This window comes from Pieris rapae, chromosome 19 (genome assembly GCF_905147795.1).
Source record: "Pieris rapae chromosome 19, ilPieRapa1.1, whole genome shotgun sequence".
NCBI lineage: Eukaryota > Metazoa > Arthropoda > Insecta > Lepidoptera > Pieridae > Pieris > Pieris rapae.
The window spans coordinates 5,950,442-5,961,356 of NC_059527.1; the positions used below are offsets into that span (position 1 = coordinate 5,950,442).

Below are 10,915 nucleotides of genomic sequence, written 5' to 3' on the forward strand. Positions count from 1 at the left end.
TTTTTTAATATTCTCAGTACGTTCGAGACATCGGAAAACGATCAGGCCTCATGAATATTCATCGTCAGTTTTTACCCGTAACGGTGACATAAAAATTTTATTGTTCTCTAAAAAAATAGACTTCAAAACAATATAGTTTGGAACAAAAGACTTTATTTTTAGAATGTTCCGCTACCGTCTTGTTCTTAAAAGTAGGTCTGAATCCAATTTTGTTAATACTCTTGAAGTAAGCGAAAACTAGAATTAATTTATGACCCCAGCGTATTATAACTGGGTTAATTATATGCGGTATCTTTTTCATAATTTTTACTATTAAAGTAAATGACTATTTTGAGTAATAAAATTAAAGTGGAAAATTTCACGTTTTGACGTTGGTTTTCAGAGCGTTTAAAATCAGTGGCACTACAATCTTTTTAGGTCTAGGTCTCAGGTTTCTGAACCTGTTTCATGATTATTTGTCAACCAAATGATCGGCCTCCTGTGCCTGAGATATGCCGTCGACTTTTTGGGTTTATGGCAACCCGGTTGCCTCACGATGTTTTCCTTCACTGGTCGAGCGAAGCAAAATGTGCACATTGAAAGGCAGTAGTGCATAGCCAGGGATTGAACCAACAACCTCAGGTATGAGACTCGCACGCTGAAGCCACTGATTTTAAAGCGTTTAGCGATTTAAATAAAATGCTTAAAATTAAATCGATATTTTTATTGTTTCCAGCACACAACATATTTCTATTAAATACAAAAGGTTACAATGGTTTCCGTGAAAGAAAATTAAACACAATCTAACATGCCTTCGACAGAACTTATACCATTTATATCAAGGAAACAACTTATAGAAAACGTACACTAAATAATAAATTAATAAAATAAATCTCTTCTATAAATAGTTACACTCTGATAGACTTACACGTAACGTTAAAATACAATTTCGAACCAATCTCTGGTTAATTTTAACGTTATCCTAATAGGTAACTTCACCGTAGTTAACATTGTACACAGCTTAAAGAAAAATCACACAAAGTGACTACAATTTGTACTTATCAAGAGACACAGTCTTCGTAAACGTTTGGTCACTTTCACCTAATTTACATTAATATTAAACTATACTTTAACACATGGTAATATAAATGACTATATTCTATAGTTTATACATTTGTGGCAAATCCTTTTTACAACTACATATAATCTAGCCCATTCCAAAATATCTATTTAATCTACAATAGGACAATGTTGTCTTTGGTTACAGATAAGCATAATTTATATTTTTATTTCTACAGCCCTATTTTAAATACACAAAGCTCAAGTACGCACTGACTAGGGAGGAGACGGCATTTTGACGAGCTAGGCATGTTGGGCTCGACCGAGATGAATGAAAAATGCCACGCGATCGGGGCTCCGCTCACCACACTTGTTACACATAAAAGGATCATTGTATCCATGGAATCCCATATGTATTGTGTGCATAGTGAGATCGCCGAATGTAATGTCACAATACTGGCAGGTATACGCATTGTGGGCGGAGGAAGATGGAACTTCATTTGAGGCTTCCGATTCTGCATCTGATCCTTCAGCGTCCATTTTATTATCTTCATGTTGAAGTCTTAACGCTGCCGGTTGCAACTTAAATGCGCGGCCTTTTCGACGATTTTTCAAAGCCGTGGTAGGTGTTAATGGCGTTGGGCGCTCTGCTGGTGGCGGGGACCCGGCTTCACTAGTTTTAGTGTTAGTTAAGTCCAGAGCACCGTTTCCTTGTGCTTGAGTGTTCGTTTGAGATGTGGGCGTCTGGGGAGAGGTAGCTGGAGATTTCGCTGGCGGAGGAGACGGGTTGGTCTCCGACGGGCGTTCGGAATATGACAAACGCTGTTGTAGAATTGATTGCGGTGAAATAGACTGTCTCATCTCCATTGGTTCAGGCAAGTTGGGTGAAGTTCTCTGTTCATAGTTGTTATTTGGTGGGAACAGAAAAGATGGAGGTAGTAGTGGTGGTAGGTATGGTAAATTGACAGGGAAATGATTGCCAAATAGAGAATGCGTCGGTGGTGGATGTTGCGACTGATTGTTGCTGCACGGTTGTTGTTCGAACATTTTAGTTAATGGCTTTTGTTTTGGTCCACGACGGGTGCCGTATACGTCGATAATTGGGAGAGGGTTGGGCGTCCCGTCTAAATTTAGCACCATAGCTGGGCTGTGTTTATATTTCCGTAAATGTAGTTTAAGAGAGTGACAGTATTTTGTCGCATAGTTACAATCGGCACAACGGTATTGGTATATATTTGAGTGTGATTTCAGATGTGAGTTCAGCATGGATTTGTTCACACAGGAATAAGAGCATTGCGAACATTGAAAGGGTTTTGATCCCAAGTGATTCCTCATATGATATTCCAAATGGTGCTTATATTCCGTGACAAAAGGGCATTTTCTGCAAGTTAGCATTTTCTCTGGCTTAATGTGCTCTTTACTATGTTCCCAAAAACTCAGTTTTGTGACGGCTACAAATTCACACTGTTTGCATTTGAAAGTTTTTACTTTACCATGAGAGTTAACAGCAGGGACACGCAAGCCGGGTTCATCATCGAAGTCATCTTCGAATCCAGAACCTTCTCTACCTTCCTCGTCATTTTTATTTTGGCCCATACCATCAAATCCAGAATCTTGGAAGCGATCGAATGTTTTTCTTTCATGATCTCTGTCAGGTGAGGAAGGTGTTCTTGGTGATTTTGGTGGAGTAGCGTCTGCCCGCGATATTGGTGTTGATACGTGGACAGGGTGAGGTAATGTCCTTGGTGAATACGATGCCTCATAGCTTGGTGAAGCTCCGCGTTCATCAGCTACGCGATTCTCAAAACCAGGAGGGGTGAGTAAACTGTAAGGCAATCCATTACGATAAGCATCCAAATGCATACCGAGATTAGCCTTGGCCTTGAGTGTCATGGTGTCGTAGAATGATGCAGGTTCTCCACCGCTTCCAACACTTCTTGGTGAGTGTCCGTTGGAATCCTTGCTTGAAGATGAAGGTGATGCACTATGAAAACCTTCTGAGTAGAAGCCGCTGGTTTGTTCCTTGGCGAAGCTTCCGTCTTCCATTGGTTCTGATTTCTAAAACAAAAGAATGTTTTAGAGATTTAAATAATTTTTATATTGTCCTAACCAGTTGTTTGTGTGGTTACTTATCTTATAAGTAATTAAATAATGCGGGTCACTTGACAACTAATGAGATCTTAATTAAGCATCTAAAAACTGCCGCATTTATTTGATTTCAACGACATCGGCCTTTCTTTGAAGTGACTAATTACATGTTATTAATTGACAAATAGCCATAAAATTATCGTTTAAAACAATGTAGAACATTTGTTGATCGTTTTTGAAGAACCTTTACTAATGATAATGTTTATTTTAAAAGAATTTCGTGGTTTTCTTTGAAATTAAATTAAATTTTGTCTATCATACATTTTAGTCAAACGTGTCTAATGTATTTTATTTCTATTAAAAAAAGCATCATGAAGTATTGTAGCTGAAAGAATAATAACATTGTACTTACAATGATAGGAGGCTGTTGTAAAATGTTGCCCCACGAAGATGTATGCGTATGCGGTGCTGGCGGCATGCCGGCGGGGGATGCACAACTTAGCATACCTGTTAACAAAAAAAAAATTAAACTTTGTATCAATAATCTATCCTTATTAGTCATAGATATTGTTCATAGATACCATATTTCTTACTAACATTATGTTTTTCAAAAAACCAGTAGGTATTATCATAATACTAATGTTAAGACGAGATTGGAGTCATTATATTAATACTAAATTACATCTAGTGGTATAGGTTTGGGGATAGTCTTCCTACAATGTTATATGACCTCAATTGTAGTAGTTAGCATTTGAATTGAGTTGATTGACAAGAAACACTCCTCACTGGGTATTCCATTACCTACAGTAGATATGAATTATTATATGAAATATTATATAGCTAAGCATTACAATAACTATAAGTATTGTACACAACAAAATTGTATAAGTATTATAAACAATTAAAAATTCTTAGAATTGTAAATATTGTATAGGCATAATTATTAAAAGTAGGTGAAATTTCGCAACCTCTTATTATGTAATAATGTTTTGCTTAAATTGCAAAATGTCGTAAAAAATTGAAAATTACTTGATCACGTTTTCTCACTGCTTACTCATATTTAAATTATTATATATATTGTTTTATACAACATTTTTAGATATTTAGTTGATCCTAAAATACTTAATACTCTAATAAATCACACTCGTACATATAAAAATAGTGAATAAACAGTTCCTTACCTTCCCCTTATAATACAGCAAATATAAATCACACACAAATTGTTTTCATCAAACAGTAACTTCACTATAAAACACTACGATAGACAATTCTTTTTAAGACAAGTCAACGCGGGAGTGTCAGGACTACGTGTGATCTAAGCCACTTCTCACAATGAACTGAAAAAAATCTGTCAATTTTTATGCCCCAAACATCGATAAGTATTCTACATAGACGGCGTCGAGTTTTCTAGTGCGAGAAGAAGACAGCGATACATCTATCTCGTTCTCACCCCCACAGCCTATTTTTACCAGAACCAATACGAAACGACCTACTGTGGGTGGGGATCAAGTTATTAAGTTATTGTTTATGCGATATTAATAATAAAAAAATAAGTCAGGGCGCGCCGTTATTGTTATAAATCTAGATGTTTTTGTGTTATTGCCTATAAAAGGGAACGCAGGCAAATGAGATTGTTTTCCTATTCAGTTAATACGGTAATGCGATTTTTATGTTTGTTTATTAACTATTATGTCGCTTTCACTTTTATGATTGGGAATTATCGTAAACAATTAGAGCACTTTTATTAGAAAGTGTGTTATAAAAACTATTGTATTTATGAACGAAAATTATAACTTCTAGTTCATATGTATTTATATACGTATTATTTTACGCTATGTAGTTAAGTATAAGATATGTACTCACTCCCCTACGAGCTTTTTAATGTTGATAAAAAACGGTATCTATAAAAAGATTAAAAGGGCAGGGGCTGTGAAGGGGCGTCAAAGCTTTTTAAGCGTTGAATCAGCCAATAGCAACGAAGCGTTTAAAAAAGGAATTCAACCTCAAGTATATTAAGTTAGCACTGAAAATTGTATTATGGAGCTGACTTCTCCATTTTAAATTAAGAAATAATTAAGACACAGTACAACTATAGCGCGGTAGTGCTATGTAGATGATTAATTTTAATGTACCTACTTATAAAAAACTTAACCTAAAAAATTAAGAATATTTACCCCGGGTTCGTGTAATGGGTAATGCATTTTGTCTGAAATCTGCGACGAATGTGGGCATATTGAAAGAGACGCAAAATTGGGGTACCTTTGATTGAGATAGATACACGAATTAACATATTTAAAATTTTATGATTTTGACAGAAAACGCAAGTCGCACTAAGTACCTACATTTTTAAAGTTCTTTTAATTCAGTTAAAAGTACAGTTATATTTTATATAATTTAATATGTTATGTATGTCACAAACAAACAAAAGAATAATAAACATAACTATTATAAAATATTGAAATATTTTTAATCGCAGCTCATTTGCTGAAAATATTAATATTTATGAATTAGATAAATTGTCAAACAATATAACGCGTCATTAAAAAAACATTCAATTTGAGTAATTGTTATATTGTTTTTAAAATTCAAATTACATACAATAATAACAGTGTGGCCTTCACAAATCAATCTTTGACTCGATTGTTTTTTGTTTTAACTATTTTTCAACCGGAACCTGTAACATTCTTGTTTTTGACACAGTTCAACTTGTGTTAATATTGTCAATCATATGGGTATAAAGTAAATTTAATTGCATCCTTTCGTCTATTTTTAACATGTGTTTACGGTGTAATGAAAAGAGACAGGTCCGTACCAAAACAGCCCGAGCTGAGCAGTAAAGGCCTTCAAGGCCAGTAGCGAGATTTCTAAAAAAAAGTAAGTAAAAATACTATAAAAAAAATTGTGTATGTCAGTTTTCTAACATTAAGTATTACTTAACCAATTCCACTTAGGGTTTTTTTTATGTATTGATAAAGTTTGCCAACGCTCGGCACACTGATACATTGGTAAAAACAAACACAAAATACAATTTTTAATGTGACAAGCAATTAGAGGCAAACATGACATTCATTTAGAGCACATACAAAATATTTATATATTTTATATCGAAAAAATTTATGAACAAAACAAACATTACAAAAAATAAACAATTACAAAAAACTAAACAAAAATCGATTTTAAAGTTTGAGGGGAGCAACTATGGTGCAACAATTTCTCAAAGGCCGGCAACGCACTCACGAGCCCATAGCATTGTAAGTGTTCAAGGGCAGTATCACTTAAGATCAGGTGAGCCGCCTTACCTGATCTATAGAAATTACACAAATTGCTATACATAATTACAATTTTACTCACCTAATGTTCTAAGAACTAAGAAAGCAGACCGCTGTAAACTAGGTCTCTAATCGAATTAAATTGTTTAAAAAATATTCTCATATGTTAATTTTGGCAAGTTATTTTTTATCTATGTCTGGTATTCATGTATTTACATAAAGAATACATAAACTTAATGCTATTACAGATAAAAAATACTTATTAAACTATTCATTTCTTTAGTTCGGAATTGTAAGGAGTTAAATTTTTAAATAGGTTCGAAAAGTTAAAATAAAATTTAGTGGCTTGTCAGAACGCTGTGCTCTGATAAGATCTCCTTAGAATAGAAATAGTTTTATCTTATGAAGAAACCAGAGTTGATCTACTATAGATTAGTGCTGACTTAGAGTCTTAGAACGTGACTATCACCTTCGAGATGGTTCTCTTCACGACAGTACAATTTGTCTATAGATTGTATGCTCGTATGGTGAAAGAAAAATCAAATTCAAAATCATTTATTCATATAGATAGCATAATGAACACTCATGAACGTCTAAATCAGAAGTGTATATGAAATGCTTCTAATTTTTAATTTACTGTCAGTTCTCAAATCAAGGGCGTAGAAGAGAAGAATTGGCAATAAACTCTCCGTCACACTTTTTTATGAAAGTATCGTGAGTGGTAATAACTATCTCTTACCTTTTTAATATCATTCGTTGTATCACCTATTAATTTTATTATTTACCCTATGATACTTGTAGTGCACGAATTCAATTAGTTAGCTTACAATATTTTTGGCCAATAGTTACTTCACATTTGTATTATTTTTACACTTACTAATCTATTACTTTTAACTCTTTTTATGCTGAGATCTCTTATGAACGATGAAACCGTTCATTTTTTTTGTGTCTATAGAAGTGTAAATAAATATATATATTTAGTATTGTGGGTAATTTATAGTTACATAGACGATATGTACCGAAATAATAGATTTACATATTGTACTCGATATGACCGATACGTGGTTTATTTGCCAATAAAATTATTAGCAATCCAGTTTTTACCAGATTACATCGCGGTAACCTACATTAAAATTGTTATATTTAAATCAATGAATTAATAACAAAAAAACTAACCATATATTTAATACCAAAAATATATTATTGTCTTTTATTAACATAACTTTTTCACGTTTAAAGAAAAACACAATAATACATAAATTCAATCCGTTAAAAAAGTGTTTTTCTCTAAAATATATTACTAAAAGGAGTTTAGGCAAGGTTCCGAAAGTACTGCTGCTAATCTTGCCTAGCGTTCCCCCTTTAATAGCTAGACTAAAGCTTTGTCCGAGGTAGATACGTGAAATATATATTACGACCTAGTCTCCTACTTCCCAAATACACAAAAATCGTTCAAGCCGTCCCTGAAGAATACAATGCTGGTGTCTGCTAATATAATATCAATAACTAACCACATTTGATAAATTATGCTACCTCGCAGTCACAAGTATAGGATTTAGAGCATTAGTTTAATGTAAATCTTTGACGCCAGGCTGTCGCGATGTTTAAACGACGCAATTTTTATAAAAATTAAATAACGATTTATATGGAATGATAATCGACTCAATCTAGTTATTAATAAAAAATCGATTTGGTATAAAGAGGTCATTTTACATTTTAAAACGTTTGTGGTTGCAAAGAAATTAGATATAACCCTAATATAAGATTTTATCATATGAACGTATAAGTGGAAGTGGGAAGAAAAATCATAAAATAAACACGCTACAGATCGACTGTATTCTTCGGTTAGTTTTTGAATAACTCATATAAAAAAAGATTTATAGGAATGCAATTAAAGCGTCCCTACGTCCAGCCCAATCGATGTAAGTCGAAAATTCTCATTTTCCGGTCACCGCTCCGTTGGGCGGGCGGCGCGGCTTGGGCAGAAATATGCGAGCGCCCGGGAGAAGTGCCCTTATCGGCACGAGTAAAAAGTAATGCGTTCAGCCTTTATGGCAGTTGCGAGACACGCTCTTTATTACCAAGGGCTGAATGGCTGGTGGTACACCGGGTAACCTACTGCGGAATTTTAGATAAGGTTTTGTCGGGATTAAATATATCCAACATACCTTAGTAGTGCATGGCTTCAAGGGAGGGCGAGATTTTTTGGAACGCCGATTTAATATATGACATTCAATTTATTAATATGATTACAATTTAGTATACGGTATTTACAATTTTCTTAACCTACAAAGTAATAATTTAAATAATTAAAAATCAAAAGTTATTTAAAAAGTGTGGTTTCATTGGCAGTGTACTTATAATGCCGGCGGCATTTTCTCGCTGTATTGCGATACAAAAATTTATTTTACCAATAAAGCTAAATTATCAATTTCGAAAGAATACATCATATTCATCATTCACATAAGAATACAAGACTCCTCTGCTGAATTTCAATATACATTCGCTACTTCACAACAAACACGTAGGCGGAACTCATTAATATGTCTAGTCACACGCAACTATAATACTTAAAATTGAATGGTAATTATCTATACCTGGCAATCCGCAGGTATTTTAAGCTTTAACTAAAGTCTCGAAAGATTAAAAGTCATTAACGATGTAAGGGTTAATCCAAATTAACTTTTATCTACCTTAAATTACATTTTTTTATGTCATAATTTTAGTATGTGTATTTTGTGTGGTTGATAGTTAGTGTAAATGCTGTGTACAGATGTAATCGGATTTCAGTTTTTCAAATGTTATTTAGTGTGTAATAACTATGTGTATCATACCAATGTTTTCTGTTTCTGTACCTAAATGTAAAAAATAAAAATAAACCTTTCTGTACAAAAATATTCAATACTTAGAGAGACATATGATACGCGTTTAGATGGTTTATTTATTAGCTAACCCTCTGGATCAGTAGGTAATAATAATAAAGCTTGAATAGTGTCCGAAATTAAGCTAATATTTTTGAAGTTTAAACTTACTGCCGCATATTATAGCAAGTATACATTTAAGTTAAGTTATCTAAATTCATACTTTAAAAATAACAAAAGATATTTTTATTCAACAAACCGCAAAGTATAGATACTAGTAGGTATATTTTTGCTGATGTATTTGTTTTTACTCAATCAAACACTTTCATTTGTCTATGCAGGGCTTGTACTGAAATAAAATAAAAAAATTGTATACGACATGTCGCCTTAGCTGAGTGTACTAATATCCTTATTTCCATCCCCTCGCATAAAAAATGATTGTACCTTCAAATCTATCCCGGGTGGGGGCCCTCCCTCATATGAACACGAGAATAAAATTACTTCCACCATCCCTAAAACAGCCTCTGGTTTAGTTTATGTTTTCCTAAGACACATAATTTCAGGTTCCTATTACATGAAATCCTTTGTATATGTAAAAATTATATATTAAGTCCTGTAATCAAAGGCACAAAGGAATTCAATAAAAATGTCAACACATAACAGTTAATGCAACGTTTATTTATTTAAGAAAACAGGTTATATAACGCTTATAACCTTATCATTAACAAGCGATTTCTTCCAGGCAACTCAAGTAAGGAAAAATAAAAAGAGAAAACATGCTGAGGGTAAAGTACCAGAAGTGTATTAATAACTAACAAAAAATCATAAATATACTATTATCGTTGGCTTTCGCGTTTAGTTCAAATAGGTTCTATTAAGAGAATTAATTACGTGTTAGTATAACAAACCAACATAATTATAAGTAGCAACGCTATAAATACGCGTCGTTAATGCCTGGCAATACTTTTAATTAACACCTGTACAAATAAAAAGCGTAATTATTTTGCTTGGACAACGCGTCAAAAAATATTTAATGGCATGTAAAGTAACGTTTTGAAAAAAAAAAGAATTATGAATACAATAAATTTCTATCACTTGACTAAATATTTTTATAGAAGTATTTAATCTTTATATTATTTGAATGTTCTGTTGTATGTTAATAATGGAAACTTTTCGCTTTTCGGGTTATATAAAAAAATATTGCCAAGGTCTTCTATCTTTAGCCGAACAATGGACATTATGTGTGACGTCATATTAGTATGTTAAGTAATACGTTGGATTTTATTGAACACACAAAACTTGCAGTACTATCAAAGAAACAATAGTGTGTTAGAATTCATCTGTTTCATCATTATTTGTATATATGGCCAGAATCGGAAGTGATAGGTTTATTTTCGGAGACAGAATTATGTTAGTCATCACTTTTATTATGACAATTACTTAAAAAGAAAACAAAAAAAAAACAGTGACGCTACAACTTTTAAAGATTTGGGCCTCATATTACTTAGTCTCTTTCATTATCATTAGTGAATCTCATAGGCAAAGTCATAAGTGATCAACCTTCTGAGCCGGACTCACGTGGACATTGGGTCTAAGGCAAGACGGTTTGCGATGATAGGTTGAACCTAGGGATGAGGGTACGCTGAAGCAAGGTCAACA

At 33.3% G+C, this 10,915-nt stretch overlaps 1 protein-coding gene across 1 annotated transcript; it reads right to left on the reverse strand.

Annotated features, from left to right (window-relative positions):
• Nucleotides 1-694: 694 nt before the first annotated feature.
• LOC110998552 (protein hunchback) lies at nt 695-4,471 on the reverse strand. The gene is made up of 3 exons (XM_022267253.2): nt 4,308-4,471; nt 3,539-3,633; nt 695-3,096 (listed from the first exon to the last, which is right to left on the reverse strand). Exons 2-3 carry the CDS (start codon nt 3,629-3,631, stop codon nt 1,342-1,344), a joined length of 1,848 nt encoding a protein of 615 aa, XP_022122945.2. The 5' UTR covers nt 3,632-3,633; nt 4,308-4,471; the 3' UTR covers nt 695-1,341.
• Nucleotides 4,472-10,915: the final 6,444 nt, after the last annotated feature.

What these genes read in the sequence shown, in the direction of transcription:
- LOC110998552 (XM_022267253.2), bottom strand. Translation starts at nt 3,631, where the DNA reads ATGCTAAGTTGTGCATCCCCCGCCGGCATGCCGCCAGCACCGCATACG. An exon ending in TACAACAGCCTCCTATCATT is followed by an intron (nt 3,097 to 3,538) that starts GTAAGTACAATG and finishes CTTTTGTTTTAG; the next exon opens with AAATCAGAACCAATGGAAGA.